The 20720-nt window shown below is 41.9% G+C and overlaps 2 protein-coding genes across 6 annotated transcripts in view; one reads left to right on the top strand and one right to left on the bottom strand.

The window, feature by feature from the left end:
* The window catches only part of HSPA12A (heat shock protein family A (Hsp70) member 12A), a 178946-nt gene extending 168187 nt beyond the window's left edge, over positions 1–10759 (bottom strand). The window contains exon 1 of the mRNA XM_032176778.1: positions 10603–10759. Within this exon, the coding sequence (XP_032032669.1) occupies positions 10603–10605 (3 nt within the window). The 5' untranslated portion in view covers positions 10606–10759. The remainder of the gene's footprint in view (positions 1–10602) is intronic.
* The window catches only part of ENO4 (enolase 4), a 62263-nt gene continuing 51731 nt past the window's right edge, over positions 10189–20720 (top strand). For 4 of the 5 annotated variants that reach the window (XM_058435976.1, XM_058435979.1, XM_058435978.1 and 1 more), the window contains exons 1-4: positions 10189–10768; positions 16328–16456; positions 17199–17389; positions 19643–19791. In XM_058435976.1, coding sequence (XP_058291959.1) covers positions 10604–10768; positions 16328–16456; positions 17199–17389; positions 19643–19791 — 634 coding nt within the window. In that variant the 5' untranslated portion in view covers positions 10189–10603. Of the gene's footprint in view, positions 10769–13142; positions 13268–16327; positions 16457–17198; positions 17390–19642; positions 19792–20720 lie in introns of those variants that run through there. The other variant, XM_058435977.1, reaches the window with a different exon arrangement.

The raw sequence follows: 20720 nt of genomic DNA, 5'->3' as shown, positions 1-20720 counted from the left end.
TTAGTAAATCCATGTGTTTACATTTGTCACCAATACATATTTCATCCACTAAAAGTTAACACACAGAAGTGTAAAGATCCTTTATACTTTAATAAAAAGCTAACAGTCAGGCTAGTGGGTAACAGGGCCTGTTGAAATGTTTGTATTCAATACATAAGGTGAACATACTTTCACAGTTGGAAAATAACATCAATCTGAACTTTGTTTTATAGCTCCTGAGTTAATATAGAACCACTGGCTAAGGGAAGAAGCAGATTTTACTATTTTATGCCTTTGTGGAATGCACAAGATCATTCTAAAGGAACATTTCAACCGCAGTGTTTAGGATCAAGTCAGACATTACTGAAGCTCCATGAGCACAGACTTCGCTCCCCTCCCCCACGAAGAACCCGGCTCTACTTTGCTGTTTCCTACAATTTTCTTAGAATTACGTGCTGCAAAGTTTCCTCAAAAGTTACAAAGCACTAAGTAGCCAAAGGAGTCTTCCCATACCCTTGCTTTTCTCAGTTTGACAGGGATCACAGCTCCATTCCTCCAGTAATATACATCCAAAGTTACAGCTTATTTAAAAATACCCCATTGAAAGAGATGCACTTTAGCAATCAACTAAACAAGTATGACTGATTCCAAAGGACTTCGTAGATCCCTACCGTAAAAAAAAAAAAAAAAAAAAAGAAAAAGAAAAAAACCCTAAAATCTCACCTACACATTTTGTCAAAAATAGATGAGATAGGATGGCATGACGTGTATAATCTTAAAGTCTCAATTTGAAAGCAAGGTGGGTCTATCATAAACATAGCAATCATATGATCATAAACATAGTAACTGCATGGTCATAAACATAGTAATCATATGGACTGATCCTGATATGGCAGCTGAGCCTTAACCCCAGAGGGTACAGACGTGTGTGCAATGTTTGATGTACCAGCCAGGGTCTAGTTTTGTGCCAAGAAGGTTAGTGTCTTTTTTTTTTTCCTTTAGTACTGGGGCTTGAAAGAATGTGAAAGGCCCAAGGCATGCCCCTAGTGAATTGGGGTTGAACTCAAGACAGCATACATACGGACAGGAAAGCCAGTTCTTTTTAGTTAAAAACAAAACACATGGTGATTTTTTTTTTGTTCTCATATAATAAATAATATTTGGAGATAAAGTCTCTTGCAAATATAAATTAAAAAGAGTTCCTGTTTTGATTTCATTTTGACTGCATATCCTGTTTTGCAGATTTATAATTATCTCTGAAAAAGACAACTAATTTTCCAACATTTGGTTTATAAGAAGTATACAAAAAATTACTAATTGAACAGATAATTTTTTTCTTGCAAATATTAATTTCTTGGTTTAGAATTTAAAATGGCTGTATTTTCAGTAAACTAATAAATGATGATACACAGGAAAACATTCATTCTAAAGCTTATACATTGAAAAATATACACTTTATTTATTTCAAATATCACTCTTTAAAAGTTATAGCCCTTTGTTCTTACCCTAAAAAAACATAGTCTTTGATTTTGTATTTGATTCTGTATTCTCAGAATCAGCACAGAAACTGTATTTTTCCTGTCAGCTTAGCTAAAAAGAAAAGAAAGCATTTATGATTAAGCAACCAAAGTTCAGGTCAGATCCATGGTTGATAGGAATCTCAACAAGTGTTGGCTGAGAATAATTTTACATCATACAGAAATTTGGCACTAGTTCCCTCAAATGGGAACTCTGCTTTTAACATGTTAGAGTCAGAAAATTCTTTAGAAGGTACAGAGATCTAAGCTTAATTCAGACAGAATTCCTGCCTTGTGAGTGTGTTTCACTGTCTTCTCCATTTTCAAGTTTCCCGAAAGTTTGTAAGACTAGAGTTCAAATATTTGGTTGTGACCTTTGGGAAGGATGACTACCTAGGATTGCTCAGTTATGTTTTAAATCAATCAGCCATTCATTGATCAACTCCAATTTTCACAACAATCTAACAGTAGCTGTTGAACAAGTGCAGCTCCCTCAGGGCACTTTGGTAGCTCCGGTAAAGGCAGTGGAACAGAGTGAAGCCTGAGTTACTCACGCTGCTTCCCTCGGCCGTATCTCTAGGCACACACACACACACAAATGGTGATGAGGGTAGACACCCAGATACTTCTAATCCAAACCTCACTTTTGCCTCAATTACTTATTTCAAGTGAAAGTAATTTCATACGACATTCTCCTAATACACACAACTCTTCATTCCATTCTGAGTACAACTGTGTGTTAGATACTCCCGCACTTTCCTATTCTTTCCTATCCTCTAACTGTAGCAGTTAAAATTGTAGCTCAGGCCAAAGACAAATGTCATTAATAACATAATAAAAGCACTTCCATTTTAGAAATCATATTTCTGTCTTTGATCTTTACTAAACTTCTCTCCTTCAAGTATTAATGGAAACGTTTTTCTGAGAAACAGATGCTGATCATCAGTAGTTTTATTTCTGTAATCTCTACCTAAGGTGTTGAACGCACAATCTCAAAATATAATAATTATATTATTTAATTAAAAACAGGATTAATCATACATTATCCCTTGTCAGCATTCAACACAATTCAATGTATTTTTTAACATCTGGTATAGAAATTTAATCTAACGTATTAGAGATTCATTCACATACATCACCTTAAATAATTTTGGAAGTACATAGGGCTTCAATTATAATAATTTATAGATGTTTGTCATATACAAAAGAGATGCAGTTAAATCAATACAGGTACATTTGCCTAAAATGATTTTATTTGCTAAAAAAATACTGAGAATTTACTCCTCCAAAATACAGTTCTTTGAAAAACAGTTCTCATTCTTCATTTGTGACTGCTTTTTCTTTTTTTTTTTAATACTCAAAGAACTGTAGTTCTAAAACTTCTTAGGACAAAATAGCTGCCAACTCTAAAAGACAAAATTATGGCAGAAAAAGAGAAAACAACACCATAATGACAAAAAAAAAAAATTCTACACTTTGCCAATAATTAATGTAAAGTCAAGTCCTAAGTTGACAACTTAATTTTTTAAATTCCCCAAATAATTTTTGAAGGTTTAATATTACCATAAGATTCATAACCAGGCCTGTAGAAATCATCAGTTACAAGGCAGAGGCAGTCTTTTGATTTTGCTAATAACAAACAGATAATTCCTCTTAAGCAGATTAACTCAAAGTACATTTTCAAGGAAGTTAAAATCCCCTTCAATCAGGTTCTCAAGTTTAATTACAAAAGTCAAACAATTTATTAATACTCATTCAAGTGCAGCAACAAAACAAGCACAGAAGTCTCAGGGGCCAGGAAACAAACCCAACCAATATTTACAAGAGTCACAGAGAAAACATTTTTTTGCCATAACTTGATAAAACATCTAACTGGTCCTCTTAACTAGGATTCTTCCTCTCTCTTCTTTGCTGCCCCCTGTGTGGAAACTACATTTAACATTTTCTTCACTCACAATAAGTACAATCATATTGTTTATTTTGCTATTTTTATATTAATAAAAAAAGTACAAATTAGAAAACCTGGCCTTTTAAAGGTATTTTATAGGTATTCCTTTTGCTTTATTAGCCCTGTACTTACGCTACAAAAATAGCTTTAAGCTGTGGCTACTTCTATAAAGTTAAAAAATTATCTATTTAAAAATGGCAAAAGAGTTTGCTTAAAGTTTTTTGTTTGTTTGTTTGTTTGTTTGTTTGTTTGTTTTGAGATGGAGTCTTGCTCTGTCGCCCAGGCACAATCTCAGCTCACTACAACCTCTGCCTCCCGGGTTCAAGTGATTCTCCTGCCTCAGCCTCCCAAGTAGCTGGGATTACAGGCACCCGCCACTGTGCCCAGCTAAGTTTTGTGTTTTTAATAAAGTCGGGGTTTCACCATCTTGCCCAGGCTGGTTTTGAACTCCCGATCCACCTGCCTCAGCCTCCCGAAGTGTTGAGATTACAGGCGTCAGACACCGCGCCCAAAGAGTTTCTTTTGCTCCATCTTTTGCTTTTCTCTTTACTATCTGAACTCACTGAATAATTGCCCTGCTTCCAGTTTCATTCTGCCCATATAGAAATTGTGAGTCTATTCCCTGAAAAATACCAATTAAACTGCCAGCGGTAGCATCTCCAACAGTATCTTTTGGTCTTCAGTGTCAAAGGTCTTTGAACAAATGACCGGAAGGCTGAATCTAAAACAGCCTTTGACAGGATGCCAGCTTTGAACACTCACATTTTGACTATGGCTCCAGCTTTCTATTTATCTGGGAAGCAAGAGAGAAACAACACAACTTCACAATTTTGCGCAAATGCTAAAGGCTAAAATAAAAGTGATACATCACCAGGAGGCACAATCACCTCAAAAGCTCACTGATACTGTTTTTAAAAGGGGGCTCCCTTTTAATTCAATTCAGTCTGGATTCCAGTGTAAAGCTAAATAAAGGTTTTCAGACAAATACTGCAAAACTGCTAAAATACTACATTTTCCTTTTCCTTCATTTTCTTGGTCATAACACCACCATTTACTATGTGTTAGCCACAGCAGAAGGAATTTGACACGGATTTTTAAATGTCATTTCCTAGCAATCCTATGAAATCACAAACATTAGTCAGTGAGGAAATGGGCTCAGAAAGGTCAAGTAATTTGTAAAAGGTCACACAAGTGGGAACTGGAAGAACCAGGGTTTGAACTCAGGAGCTTTAATTTCCTAGGCCTTGTTGGCTTCATCCATCAACAAACCATTCCTGGGGGAAGGCTTTGTCATTCTCTTTCTGACCTAATCCATGGAGAAATCTTTTGGGGCAGTGGTTTGCAACCTTGGCTGCATATTAATTATCATATATTTTTAAAATGTATATGCATGGGCCCCACCCTCTGGAGATTCCAATTTAATAGGTCTGGGATAAGGCCCAATCACCAATATCATTCAATACTGTAGCAATGATTAAAATAAACAATACGTCTCTTCGTGGTGCTTAAATTCTAATGGTGCTTAGATTCTAGTAGAAGCCAATAGAACCTCCAGGTGATTCTAATGTGTGGCTCAGCCCAAGAACCAATGATCAAGACACCACTTACTGAGAGTTCTTTCTTCAAGACCTCCAAGTGAGCAACTCAACTGGCTCCTCCAAAGAGAATGGACAAGAGTCTAGCAACAGCTAGCGTAAGACAGTGAAACCTGAGAGAGTTCTATCTTTCAGAGGCAGTGGAGCACAATGGGAAATACATGGGCACTGGTGTCATCTAGACAATTCAAATTCCATCTCCCCTATTTATTAACTGTGTGACCTTGGGCCAATCACTTACCTTTTGTGGCTGTTTGCAGATTCAATGAAATGATGTAAGTAAACCTCCAGGCATATAAAAATGCCCAATCAAAGGTAGTTGCAACTGTTGTTTTGGCTGGTTTTGTTATTACTATTATAGTGGTAATGACTACTGCCAGCAGACATCAATGAAGAAAAAAACAAATTTTAAAAGCCTCCTCCATTTATTAGCCAAATAATTCCTACTTTTATTACTCAGCATTTAATTTACAGCTATTTATATTTGCAATTGGCTTGGTAATCATATTTCTTATTCATGACAACTGGGTGAGGATGGTTGATGTTATTATTCCGATTTTCTAGATGAGGAATCTTATTTCCTATGCGTGATGACTGAGTGAAAATAGTTAACATTATTATTCCCATTTTCTAGATGAGGAAAAGGCAACATCTTCCATCTATTGTCTCTAGTTTCTATGATTCTATGATTAAAGGCACCTGCAGTCATGTTCATTAGTTCCCTATGAAAAATGATATTCAACATAGATGTCAAGTGTAGGAAAGAAGAATTAACAAGCACTTGATAGCAACCCCAAAATAACATCTAAATAATCACTCAGGAACATCAAAGTCATGGCAAACAATTTCCATTTTAAATAAAGGTGTTGGACAGGATTAGGGGAAAAATGAGCAAATACGTCTTCTTTATTAACATTCATTTAGGAAATATCTGACATAGCTTAGAAATTCTTTTTGAAATGCAGACTGAATAAGTGTTAACTTCCTCTATGAAGGGTCTTCAGCTAGCAGATTGCAATAGACTATTTCCTGATATTTTATCTTAAATTAGAGCTATAAAGTAGGAGAGATCCAAGATGGAAAGACCCAGTTCAGGGGTTCTCTAAAAAGGCCACCAGGAAGCCCGTGGACTCTGTGAAAGGGCCCATCACTCCAAAGACACCAAATACTCCCTCAACACTGAAGGCTTGCCCATAAATGTATCCCTTTTCATATGCATGAAATTTCCATGAATAAACATATAAATGCCTCTAGAAACACTGTTAAATTTATAGTTATTATATATATAACTACTATTACATTGGGGGGAGGGGCTCAATTTTGTAATTGTTGTTAAAAGGAGACTTCATATTCGAAAAGCTTAGGAAACTCTAGCCCAGTCCAAACATCTCTTTTTACTGACATAGATGGATCTTAGGGGCAGCTGGGACTCCACCTTAGGTTTTCTCATTCCCAGACACGTGTTTCTTGTTGCACACCATACACGCCTTCCAGTGCAGTTACAGATTCATGGGACGTTAACAGTCATGACTGGATCTCTCTCTAATATCATTTCCTCTTTCTAAAGCAGGAGAGTACAGTCCTACCCTCTCTCTGTGGATATGTTCCAGGAACACTCTAAATCTCCTGAGCCTCTTCTTTCCCCTACTCTTCCCTCCCATCCTCAGCTCCCCAGTTTGGTAAGTTTAAGGTCAGCAATACACTCAACCCTTCTCAAGCTCAGAGATGCTCTGGAAGTGCCCTAAGACATTTAATCTCAATATGAAATGGAAATATAATCACCGAGGTACTAAAACAAAGAATGTGTCAAGTATGTATAAAATCTGCATATATATGAGTGTATTTATAGCTCAAACCCCATAAATATTTCCTAATATCTATGAAAAATGAGAAAGTGGAATATTCATGAATAATCATTTTCTTTACCTGCATCTGTCAATACCAATCAGCTGTTAATAAACCCCTTTTCAAAATGGTTTCACATGTATGATTTCACTTTCTCCTGATGACTCACTCTGATATAAGTGCTACTGGAGTGTCACTGGAACTTAAATTCCGTGAAGAGAAGGAATTTATTTTATTCACTGTTCTTTCCCCAGTGCCTAGAACAGCATCTGGCACGTGGTGGCATTCAATATTTGTTGACTGAGTGAATGACAGAAGCTGACTGGGATGGTAGTTTCTATTGATTGATTGATTTTTTGACTTCATGTAGTTTCACTTTTCTTTGAGAAAATTAAATGAGTCTATAGGGGAATAATTGAGTTCCTAAAAATTTCTTCTTAAAGTCTTCATCCTGTTGTAACTTTAACATTCTTCCCCCAAATATTGTTAATGTAATTTTTCTTTTCTTTTTTTTTTTTTTGTTTTTTTTTTTGAGACGGAGTCTTGCTCTGTCACCCAGGCTGGAGCACAGTGGCACAATCTCGGCTCACTACAACCTCCGACTCCCAGGTTCAAGCAATTCTCCTGCCTCAGCCTCCCGAGTAGCTGGGACTACAGTCACACGCTGCCATGCCCGGCTAACTTTTGTATTTTTAGTAGAGACAGGGTTTCACCATGTTGGCCAGGATGGTCTTGATCTCCTGACCTCGTGATCCGCCCGCCTCGGCCTCCCAAAGTGTTGGGATTACAGGCGTGAGCCACCGCGCCCGGCCCTGTTAATGTAACTTTTCAAGTTTATATAAGTAATTCATTCATTACAGGAAAATCAGATACTATCGATATAGGAAAAGAAGAAAATAAAAGGTCCTGGTGATCCCACCACCTTGGGACAACACAATTAACATGCTGATGTGTATCTTTTCAGACTTTTTTCTATGCAGTTCTACAAACACAAACACATACATATGAAATATTCCCAAAAGTCTCTGCCCTAGACTTTGTGATTTTGATTTTTTCCTTCTTCTCTAAACCCTTTTTCTGAGGTAGCTCCTTGCCTTCCTTTTATGTCCTAAATCTATTCCTTCCCCAATATTTAGGTCCTACTTCAAAACGATTTTCCTCCTTTGCCCTCCAAAGGATTAGTCTGTTCTTACAACTTTGAACTCTATGTGGATGTTGTCTATCGGGATCTTCAGTCCTCCCTTTTCTCTGGGATACCGATGCTACTCAAGCTCTACACATCCAACGCCCAATGCATCATATCACCTCCATCAAAACCAGATGACGCACTGATCCTATTTCCGTTAACTATCACAGAATTCTACAAGGTATCCTCAAAAGCCATCTTTGCTTCCCCAACTCCACCACATCCAACCACTCAAAGCCTTTTACATCCCTCCTTCCTATTCTCTCTCACTCATCAATTCCCATGGTTGCCATCAGTGTTTAGGCCCTTGCACATATACTATTTTCTGCCTCTGTCTCTTGTTTTCTGTATAACAAAAACCCATCAATGCTACCCACTGCTGCAAGTTAACTTCCTAAAACCCCACTTATTTCTTGCCCTTCCTATATTCAGAAATTTGCGGTTGCCTCCTTCTCTTACAAAATGGGATTCTAGCCTCTTCATAATCTCACCTCAAACTACTTTTCCACCCTATTTCTCATTATTCCTGGAAAGAAACCCTTTGCTCCGGACAGGCTGGTGTACTCATTACTCACCCACCTCCAAAACATCTGATTGTGAGTTAAGTACTTGTTAACCGTTTACTATGTGTAAAACCCATTCAATCACTCAACAAATATTTATTGAGCAGCTATTCCATCAGGTAATGTAATGATGCTGCAGACACAGTGGTGAACAAGACAGATCAAGTCGCTGTCCTCCTGGAACTGAGGCAAATGGGTTATAGGGGGAGACTGTTAAGACATGGTGGTCCCAGCCCAGGATACTCGCAATCTTCCATTGAAATGTCAAATGAATCAAGACATCCCTGAGGGCTGAACTTTGTGGCCCAGGCTGAAAATGGGGAAAGAGTTTAGAAGGAAGGGCTGGCTGGAGTGAGAGCTGGATTGCGGACGTGGCTTCTTTGATGTGGGACTCAACCCGGGCACTCAAGGATGAGCATAGGAGAGAAGCAGGTGCCTTTCTTCCAGGGGTATATGAGGAAAGGCAAAAAGGTGGAATGGAAACAACAGCAATAGTGTCAGCTTATTTTGCATAAAGGTTCACTCAACACCTATTCAGCAGAGCACATCCTCTGCCCTTGCAGGGCCCCAGGCTCCGTGGTGGATGTGAAGGTAACACAGACTCAGATCCTACCGTCAGGGGATTTCCATCTAACAAAGGGGAGAAGGCAGGTTCATGATGGTCTATCACACACACACAGTGAGACGTTCCATAAGAGAGCAGAGAGAACACGGAGGAAGTTTGGAAGGTGCATTTCTGGGTTTGTGTAACAGTACTTATAGCATCACATTTTTATGCATCTGCACCCATACGTGCATGTATTGAAAATAACTGTTTCAAAGTGCTTTCTCACTCACTTCCTCATTTCGTACTAAGTGACTCGGGAAACAGGCAGAGTAGGTAAGATGATGTTTTCCAGAGGGGGAAAGTGTTGCACAGATCTTGTAACTGATCTGCTTAGGTAGGGAACATAAACAGGCGCGAGTGGAACAAGAATACCCTGTCTGTCGCCGCCCACTCCTGCAGCAGAGGAAGTATCTAGAACTGAGGACGCACACTAAGTCCTGCAATCGCATGACACCTGGCAGGTACAATGAAGCCAGGAAGGCACTTCGGATCGAAAAGGGCAGGACATAGACAGCATTCTGGAGAGGGAACGTGAGCCAAGGCCATTCCCCCATTTCCGTTTTACCTCCCCAAGTCCTGCCTGAATCATCCCCCACCCTTAGGTCTGCCCAAACCGCAACCATCCCTTAGGGTTCACCCCAAATATTTTCAACCCACACGGGTTTTTTTCATTCCATTGATTTCACCCCCACTAATATCCCAGAGAAAGGCAAGTGGCCGTTTCTCTCCTGGACATCATAGCAGGCCCAGCCAGCACACGGCTCGGCTCAGAGCAGGTAGTTAATAAACATGAGCCGAATGAAAGAATTCCTGAGATCGCCACAGCTCAGTAAGGATGCCGTGAGCCCCTACATCCCTCCCCCAACAGAGTGGGCCTGCCTGGCACGGGCGGCCTTAGCAACCCGGAGGAACTCACTAACAGCGGAGAGCAAGGGGGCGCGTGGGGAGAGCGGGGTGGCCCGAGACGTTGGGCCACTGGGACCCGAGCGCGCGACCCCAGCCGGAATTCGGAGCTAAGGCTGCCGCGCTCCGTCAAAACGCGCTTGATGAGGTCGTTAAAGATTTCTCCCTCTGGAAAATCGCCAGGGAAAAGTGGTGAAAAACGACGACGGGAGGGCCCTAGTCTTGGCAGTCTAGGAGGAGCCCAACCCCCGGACCTAATGCCGCAGGGAGAAAACACAGAGCAGCGAGCGCAGATACCATTCTAGCTCCAAGCAAAGGGAACCGCTTTTGCCGCAGGAAGAACCTAGGCCTGGAAGCCTCGCGAGATCTGGGGGTCGGGATCACGTTGCGTTACCTAGCGACAGCAAGGACGCTCGTGGGACCCCAGGCTAAACCCCGCTGTAGCCTTAAATCTCCTACCATGGGGGAAGAAGGCGGCGGCCGCAGCTGTGGGACCACTAGGGAGCTGCAGAAGCTGAAACAGCAGGCGATGGAGTACTACCGGGAGAACGACGTTCCGCGCAGGCTGGAAGAGCTGCTCAACTCCACCTTCTACCTCCAGCCTGCCGACGTCTACGGGCACCTGGTAGGGACCTGGGACAAGCGCTCTCCTCCCGCCAACCCCTCTCCCCCCGCCCCGCGCTGCGGCAACGCCTTGCGCCTGCGCCTCAGAATCTGGCATGCGCGCCGCCGGGGCCCTAGGCCTGCGTGTGCGGAGGAGACTTCTGGAGGGAAGGAGCGAGAAGGACACCCAGGGGTGAAGGGATCTCCCCAGAGAAAGTGGCGGAAAGGAGGCAGCTGGAGGAAAGAGGGCGCTAGGCGTATCTGAGCTGCAGCGACAGCCCAGGGGCTGGCAGGTTTCCTCGCTACCTAAGGGGCCTCTCCGTTTGTGAGCCGGCGCACCGCCCATGCCTGCCAATTGTCATTTTTAACACACACCTTAATGCCCTCAGCTCAGCTCACCGACCTTAAGCAGCTCCTCTTTGATCACAGGATGAACACCTCGGCGTTTGCTATATCTTGGCCTCAGCCTATTCTGGGGCCTCATCCTACTACTGGCTCCTCTGCCAGGATGCCAGTTAATATCTGACCAGCCCCGCCCTAAACTCCAAAATTCAGACCAAAGCCTTATCCACGTAGCCCTGGACCAACCGTCCTTCTGGGTTCCTACAGCATTTCCTTCGTGTATTGTAGTCTCTCGAAGCAGCCTCCCTAGGCAGCCTGTGAGCCCCTGCTGGGCTCAGAGGCCTTTTCTTACCACCTTCCGGGTCTCTGCCCAGCCCTGAGATCTGGCACATACCGTAGCGTTAAGCAGTGAGCAGTTGAAGCAAAGACGTTTTCTCCCTTCCAGATCTATAAGTAGTAAGGAAGGCAGTGTGGTTGGGGCCCCTAGGAGTTTGCACTATGGCAAGGGAAAGCAAGGAGTCAATGTGAACACCAAGCAAAATGAGTCCTATGAAGAGACAGACGTGCTGTCAGGGTGCAAAACCACGTCGTGTTGATGCAGTTGATATAAAGGATGTTCTGCGAATGACTTTTTCCCACTCATGGCCTATACTATCAAAGGGGAGGGGTGTGGGGTTTACTGAGCCCCTTGTGCTGCGTGCTATAACGCAATCCTTAGTACCACTGCGACTAGGTAAAAATGATGATTCCCATTTTACAAATAAAGAACTTGTGGCCAGTGCAATTTAAATGATTTTCCCAAAGGACATAGTGACAGAAGAAAAAAAATCAAACCATGTTTGTGTCCCTAGTACCCAGCAGAGTGCATGGCACACAGTGGATGCTGAGAAACTACCTGCAGGATGAATGAGTGAATGCTGGACTCTAATTCCATTCTCTTCCTACTATCTGTTGCTAGAGGAATTCTTGAACACAATCTATTCTAACGTCCTCATTTTACAGGGACACCAAGCCTTTGTCTCACAGCTACTTAGTGCACAAGCTAGGACTAAAAACATGGACTCTTGTTCCCCTGTATAATGATCTTCTCATTCTATTAGGCAGCCAGGATATTCGTTTGTATAGCTCTCTGGGAACTTATATCTTAGTTTGGGACAAAAGTCACTAATACATAAAATAATTGGAGCAAAAGATAAGGTGATAGACGACTGTGTGCTAGATTGAGGGACAGATCCCTATATGCCTATTAAAGGAATTCAGGGATGGAAAAGATCCTTGGAGGCTGTATATCCAGGAAGGCTTTGGCTTGGACTTTGAAGGATGTTCAGGAATTGCAGAGGCAAAAAAGCAAACTCCTTGAACCCGGGAATCGGAGGCTGCAGTGAGCCGAGATTGCACCACTGCACTCCAGCCTGGGCAACAGAGCCAGACTCCGTCTCAAAAAAAAAGCAATCTCCTTTTCCTTTTCTTAGTGACTGCCCTAGTTTTGGCCGTGCTAACTCTCACCTCGTCTCTCCCTCTATCTAGTTCATCCTGCAGAGTGCTGCCAGAGCAGTGTCCTAACATGCAAGTCTGACCACAGTTCTCTTCCTCAGAACCTCCTGTGGCTTTCCCGTGCTTGCTGGCCTTCATGTGTGTGGTTCACAGTGCTCAGCCCCTCCCTCTGGTAACAGGTGCATCTCCCACTCCCTGCCCTCCTCCTCCTCTACACCAAATCACTGACTGTTCCCTAAAGCCAGAAGTTTCCTACCTCCCTCCCCTTTGCTTGTCCCATTCCCTCTCCCTGAAGTATCTGCTCACCACATCTCCCCCTTGACTGGCACTGAAACACTATACCTCCTCCAGTGTTCAGCTCCAATGTCATTTCTTCTGTCCCTCTCCCACATTGATATGGCTTGACTCTATCCCCACCCAAATCTCATGTTGAATTGTACTTCTCATAATCCCCACATACGACATGTGGGGAGGGACAGGGTGGGAGGTAATTAAATTATGGGGGTGGTTACTCTCATGCTGTTCTTGTGATAGTGAGTTCTCATGAGAGCTGATGGTTTTATAAGGGTCTTCCCCCCCTTCACTTTGCACTTCTCCTTCCGGCCCTCATGTGAAGAAGGATGTGTTTGCTTCTCCCTCCACCATGATTGTAAGTTTCCTGAGGCCTCCCCAGCTGTGCAGAACTGTGAGTCAATTAAACTTCTTTCCTTTATAAATTACCCAGTCTCAGGCAGTCCTTGATAGCAGTGTGAGAACAAACTAAGACAGACATATTAGAGGAATTCATACATGGTAAAGATCCTTGTAGGCAATAACAATACAATTTATTCCATCATCATAAAACTGAATGATTGAAAGAGTTTTGGATTGGGAATGTGGCAGATCTGGTTTTGATTCTTATCTCTGCAACTTCCTCACTGTGATAGAGTTACACTGATGGTCCTCCAAGGAACTACACTTCCAGTGTGAACGCCTTTTTGTAAGTCCCTCCCACACTGACTCTGGACTTGGCTATGTCACTTACTTTGATCAATAGGACCTTGACAAGCACGATACAAACAGAGAGTTGATACGTGCTGGCATATTGAAGCTTATCCTCTTGGAAGCTAGTCATCATGCTGTGAGGATGTCCCAATTACCCTACTGGAAAGAGAGAGGTTGTGTAGAGAAAGACCCCGGCAGATACGAGACCCCTCAGGATATCCTGTGAGAAAGACAAATGCCCAGCCAACCCCTCACTGTGCCAGCCATCCCAGCTACAGCACTGGACATTGAGTGAAAACAGCTTGGATATGCTGGCTCCTGTCAAGCCTCCAGATGATTACATCTGCATAAGGAACTCCAGAGAAGCCCAGCAAAAGAATTTCCCAGTTGAAGCCCCACCCAAATTACAGGATCATGAGCAAATTAATGGTTTAAACCACTAAGGTTTGGGGTGGTCTGTTACAAAGCAGTAGATAATGAAAACATTGGCTAAGTGATCTTGGACAGTTAATTTTTGTGGAACTCAGTCTGCCCATCTGTGGGATGGAGATGATATCACATAGCTTAGAGAGTTGAATGTAATGACATAATGTATATACAGTGTCCAGGGATGTCACTGACATTCATTAATTTACACAAGATTTAATTTATAGAATCCTATATATGTCAGGCCCTGTGGTTTGTGATATAGTGATAAAGAAGCCATTCTTTCAAAGCCCATATTAAGCACTTTAAAAATGTTAGTTCCCTTCCTCTCCTAACACAACGTGCGGCATATTATAGGTGTTTGGTGCTTGTTAAATTGAACTCACTATAACACACAGAATGTTAGCTAAATAACATTTTTGCTCTCCTGATTCTAAATTCGTTTAGGCACTTACTCTGTAACATACAAACCACCATTTAAAAAATCCATGGATAGCTTGAAAATGAGCTCTTGCTTAATACTTCTGGGTCCCCACCTCTGAACTGGCATGTCGCTGTGGGTATTAGATGACCTGTTGTCCAGGTTGAAGTCACTGGATTTTGAACTGAAAGATCAGAGACCTGGTCTGCTAAATGAAAGCAAAGCCCAATCCTCTCTGGCAATCAAGAGAGCAATAAACATATGCCTTCACCTTCCCTCCTTCCAGTCTCTCCTAGCTCCTGCTCCTCTGCACAGAAACGACGTCCTGAGGCTTTTCTTGCAGGCTCCTTGAGTGGGCTTTCTAATCTCAGCTTCTCTTTCTTCAGTCTCTTTCTTGGATAACTTCCAAATGGCTTCTGCTTTTCCACCTCAATGAAACTGCAATTACTAAGGCTCCCAACAAGCCTCTTTGAACATATAGGACTATGCATGAGCTGATGGTAAGATACAGCCATCGCGTAAGTCTTCACCACTAAAATATCACGTGCCTTGCTGGGAGGAATAAAAATGAGCCCATGTGCCGGGTGCAGTGGCTCACGCCTGTAATTCCAGCACTTTGGGAGGCTGAGGCGGGCAGATCACGAGGTCAAGAGTTTGAAACTAGCCTGGGCAACATGTTGAAACTCCATCTCTACTGAAAGTACAAAAAAATTAGCCAGCCGTTTTGGTGCACACCTGTAATCCCAGCTACTCAGAAGGCTGAGGCAGGAGAATCGCTTGAACCCAGGAGGCAGAGGTTGCGGTGAGCAGAGATCATGCCACTGTACTCCAGCGTGGGTGACAGAGTGAGACTCTGCCTTAAAAAAAAAAAAAAAATCAGCCCGTGTCAGGTTTCTTAAATTTGAATGCATCATGGTGTTCTAGAGACCAGCTGGTTTCTGTATCTTGAAACAAGGGGGCTGGGCACAGTGGCTGATGCCTGTAATCCCAGCACTTTGGAAGGCTGAGGCAGAAGGATTGCTTGAGGCCAGGAGTTTGAGACCAGCCTGAGCAACATAGTAAGATCCTGTATCTACGAAAAGTAAAAAGTAGCCAGGTGTGGTGGCATGTGCCTGTGGTCTCAGCTACTTGGGAGGCTGAGGTGGGAGAATCACTTGAGCCTGGGAAGTTGAGGCTGCAGTGAGCCGTGATGGTGCCACTGCACTCCAGCCTGGCTGACAGAGCAAGACCCTGTCTCCAAAAAAAAAAAAAAAAAAGAAAAGAAAAGAAAAGAAAAAGAGGGATAGCTTAGGCAACTGAATTGACTATAAGAAGGCCTGCTAGCCTGTAATCCCAGCACTTTGGGAGGCCAAGGTGGGCGGATCACGAGGTCAAGAGATTGAGACTATCCTGGCCAACATGGTGAAACCCCATCTCTACTAAAAATACAAAAATTAGCTGGGCATGATGGCACATGCCTGTAGTCCCTGCTACTCGGGAGACTGAGGCAGGAGAACTGCTTGAACCTTGGAGGCGGAGAATGCAGTGAGCCGAGATCACGCCACTGCACTCCAGCCTGGCAACAGAGTGAGACCATCTCTGTTGAAGAAGGCCTGCTAATCAGTGACTCAGGGCCTTTTAATTAAGAAATGTATGCAAGTTTCTGTTGAGAGTTCAACATACACCAAATTGCCCCATATACCAGAGACTCAGGAGTGGGCTGAATCCATATCTTGGTACGTGAGGGCAGGGCAGTTCTCACAGAACTGCTAGTCTAATCCTGGCATCAGGAAGAATACTCACGGAGAGGTTTGGTAGAAACTAGAGTCAATGTGAATGACCTTTTGAAGATAAATTAGATGTGGTATTGTGACTCTTTTTTCCCCAAACACCAACTTAAACCAGATGATTTTTGTTCTTTTGTGTGTGTTGAAGGCAAACTGCTTTTCCAAACTTGCAAAGCCTCCCACCATATGCAAAATAGTGGGGAAAGAAGTACTGGATGGACTGGGGCTTCCAACCCTGCAAGTGGACATATTCTGTACCATTCAAAACTTTCCCAAGGTATGAGGCAGTTTAAGTGTGTTCTTTAATGTCCTGGCCCCACTGCGTTTATTAGCAACTCTTGTCTAAACTGTAGGAAATTGACATTTTGAAATTCAGTGTTTGTGAAATATATGTATATTTCATAGGTAGTCATGTAAACATGAATCATACCATCAACCATGATGGCTTTATTATGTTTAAGTGTAATTTTGATACAGACATGACATGCTAACCTGAGGATGATCCAACATGGATAATGGAAATGAGGCAAAAATAGTTTATAAACTCTGACATTACTCATGTGATAGGTTCTGTAAATCTACATGTGGGTTTATAGATTAGTCTATTTACCTAGATATTTATAGATGTTAGACTGACCTAAATAAAGAATTTACTTTAATAATTTTAATAATTCACTTTAATTCACCTTGCTACATATTTGTTAGAAATAATTTTTGCTATCGCCTCTGGTAGGAGAATAATAATGATTAAGTCTGCATTTTTGTTGTTATTTATTGCAGAGGTAGTGATAAAAATGAAGTTTGATGTAGGGTTTTTCTAAGGGTATTTTAAGTGTTCTATGAAGCTGAGTTCCATAGTGTTTCAACAGATATAAAAATATCTCAAAGAAAATTACATATTCTCATTCTCCCCTTGAAATTGGTGGTAAAATTTCGTGCATGTTAAAAGCTGGATTCTTTTAATTTCCTCTTTCTGGGAGAGGTAGGGAAAGTGTTGAACACATTTATATGATTTTCAGAACATATGTTCTGTGGTGATCTCGACTCATTTTGAAGTCCATGAGAACGCTCTGCCCGAGCTGGCCGAGGCGGAGGAGGCAGAGAGGGCCAGCGCAGTCAGCACCGCCGTGCAGTGGGTCAATGGCACCATCACGCACGAGCTCCAGGGGATGGCACCCTCTGACCAAGCAGAGGTGGATCATCTACTCAGGTACAGCTTCCACTTTGAAATATAAACATCAAGTACAAGCCGGGTACAGTGGCTCACGCCTGTAATCCCAGCACTTTGGGAGGCTGAGGCAGGCAGATCACGAGGTCAGGAGATCGAGACCATGGTGAAACCCGGTCTTACTAAAAATACAAAAAATTAGTCAGGCATGGTGGCGGGCGCCTGTAATCCCAGCTACTTGGGAGGCTGAGGCCGGAGAATGGCGTGAACCCAGGAGGTGGAGCTTGCAGTGAGCTGAGATTGCTCCACTGCACTCCAGCCTGGGTGACAGAGCGAGACTCTGTCTCAAAAAAAAAAAAAAAAAAATCAAGTACAAATATACGTCCATTATCTTTCCATTTCACCTGCCAGTAAAATGGGTCTGTCAAATCTATAGAATTGGGAAGTCAGTTTACAAAGCATATGTGAAAGCAGCAACATTTAGCATAAAATTTGTTTTTCTCTTGAAAACCATGTAGTTAACACCTTACTATGTAACACTACCTAGGGCTTTTCGGTCTCTTTTCATGTATAGAGCTTTCCTAAGATTTAGTAAAAAGCTTCTCAGAAAAAGAATCCGATTATGAATCCAGAGGATGCCTTTTTCTTCTCCCCACCTGTCACATGCCACCTGTGAGCTCCTCATATCCTTTTATTTAGTCACAACAGCTGACACTTACATTCCATCCTCCAGCCACAACTAAGTCTCCCATGCTTTGCCCATAGGTTGACTCAAACACGCTAACAAGGAAGCATTTACTAGGGCTATGGAAATGTTCTTCATTGCCCAACCAAGTAGTGAGTTAGAATCATTTTCCTGTTTGTGCAGGTCCAATGCCACAACCCCTTGGCCAATAGAAGGTCAATTGGATTCTCTTTTCTTAAGCTTTATCACTTAATTGTATATAACATTTTAGTTTGCTTCAGAGTAAGATAACGACCTTTGTAAAAGAAACTTTTTTTTTTTTTTTTTTTTTGAGATGGAGTCTTCCTCTGTCACCCAGACTGGAGTGCAGTGGCATGATCTCGGCTCACTGCAATCTCCACCTCCCAGGTTCAAGCGATTCTCCTGCCACAGCCTCCGAGTAGCTGGGATTACAGGCACTTACCACCATGCCCAGCTAATTTTTGTATTTTTGTATATTTAGAAGAGATGGATCCCAAAGTGCTGGGATTAGAGGCACGAGTCACCGCGCCCGGCCAATAAACTTTTTTGAATAGTTTTGGGTTTTCTTGGGAGTTTCTGAATGCTATTCCTCTATTCCTTTTCTTTTCCCCTTCATGTGCTATTGTCATTTTCTTAGTTTATTATTTTTTTCTCAAGCTCTCAGTTACATCTTATATTTTATTACACTCCTTTTTTTCCTGGCATTTTCCCTCCCCAAACCACCCATCTGGACTGGTTCTTCTGTAGACCAACTATAGAGATGCCATAAAAACTTCATTGTTCTCCTGTTTCTGGAAGCCACATTCTTTTCTTTCATGATTTGCTGGATTGTATCCTTTAAAAGTAAGAATGAGAAAGGGTATATGGGATGTAAAGTTTCTTAGTTATTTTATGTGTGGGAATGTTGATACTTTGTCCCCATGGTTGATAGTTTAGCTGAGTATAGAATTCTCTGTTGAAATCAATTTCTTTCATACTTTAAAGGCATTGCCCCACTGGCATCTGGATTATTAATAAATCTGATGCAAATCTGATTCCTATGTCTTTGTTGTTTGTCTGGTTTTTTGCCTATAGAAGCTTTTAGCCTCTTCTTTTATTTTGGGGTGCTGAAATTTTACATAAAAGCATCTAAGTGGGATTTCCAAAAGTTTTTTTAAATATTAATCTTAAGTGTCAAGAGAAAAGAAAGGAAGTCCTCTATATTTATATGCTGTATTTCACTCTATTCTTGACATATTTGTTTTCTGATGGTCATTTATACAAAAAGAAAATACTGTAACCCACAATAAAATTACATCTTCAAGTTTTACTCTAAAAATGCAAACCCAGGGCACTCAAATAATTTTAAAATGAGCACCTGAAATCTATAAACATTTATTTCCATGCCAAAATGAATTTCAGTTCTTGAATGCAGTTTTATTACAGCATCATTGTTTTCTGGCTTTGAAAATTAAAGTTGATTTGTTCTTAAGTAGCTGAAAAGCAGTTATTTATTGAAATATATTGGGGTCATCTCTAAAACATGACCAAAATCACAGAGTGATATTCCTAAATATCCCACTGTAAAGCCATATTTTCTTGCCATTAAGGATATTCTTTGCAAGTAAAGTACAAGAAGATAAGGAGAGAAAAGAATTGGAAAAGAGCCTGGAATACTCAACAGTGCCTTCACCTCTACCTCCAGTACCACCGCCACCACCCCCTCCACCTCCTACCAAAAAAAAGGGGCAAAAGCCAGGTTGGTTGGTGACTTACCATCTTGCAGAGTCCTTAGTAACAAATGTGTGAGGAAGAAAGGCTGAAGCCTGGACTGCCTTTCTGAGTCTCTTGGCTGCAGATCCAGTTTGGGCTCACGGCCAAAAGCCATCCATCCTATGCCACATTCTCACTCAAAGATTTTGCCCCCATCCCACTCTCCACTTTTATTTGTAAAATAAAACAGTTTCTCACCCAGAGGTGATAAATACTTATTATTAAATAAGGTGCATTGAGCAGTGCCAAGTCAGGGGTAGAGTGGGAGGGGATGGCGTGGGAGACCTTTCACCTCCCTTCAAAATTTCCATTAGCTAATGCAAAAGCCACTCCATATCGTAGAGTTTTGATTCCTTTGATATGAACAACCAACATTTTCTCAATCCTATGTAAAATAAACATTTTCTTTACAAAACTTTATTTTAAAGCAAATAATAGAAATTATCACTTCAATTTGCCCTTGCTCCATGCCTTCCAACAGATTGCTAACCTCAGCCCCTGCAGTACATTCATTCTGGAGCTGCTCTTGGTATAATAACAGGGTTTTGTATGTCTACTGAACTAGAACATGCTCCTTGAGGGCATGAATCATGTTTATTCCACTTGTCATTGCCCCTATCTAGCATGATGCCAGGCACGAACCATACACCCAATTAATGCGGGTTCCATTGAGTAAGAAAGCAGCAGAACCAGGAAGGGACCAAAGAGACCAGGGAGGCAGAGTACCTTATTTCATAGATCCAGATGCTGAGACCCAGAGAGGTGAAGAGGTTTGCCCCCAGACAAAAGAATTATGTTCGAGCAATCTTCCCTTGGGAGGGTGGGATGGCCACTACTGAGTTATAAGTAGAGACCAACATGGATGTTCGTTTGGTGGTTGCTTTTGACTAATAGAACATGGAACTTAAAGGAAGA

Source organism: Hylobates moloch, unplaced genomic scaffold (assembly GCF_009828535.3).
Source record: "Hylobates moloch isolate HMO894 unplaced genomic scaffold, HMol_V3 SCAFFOLD_3, whole genome shotgun sequence".
Lineage (NCBI taxonomy): Eukaryota > Metazoa > Chordata > Mammalia > Primates > Hylobatidae > Hylobates > Hylobates moloch.
The sequence above is the reverse complement of the archived record's forward strand: the minus strand, read 5'-3'. Positions and strand labels throughout refer to the sequence as shown.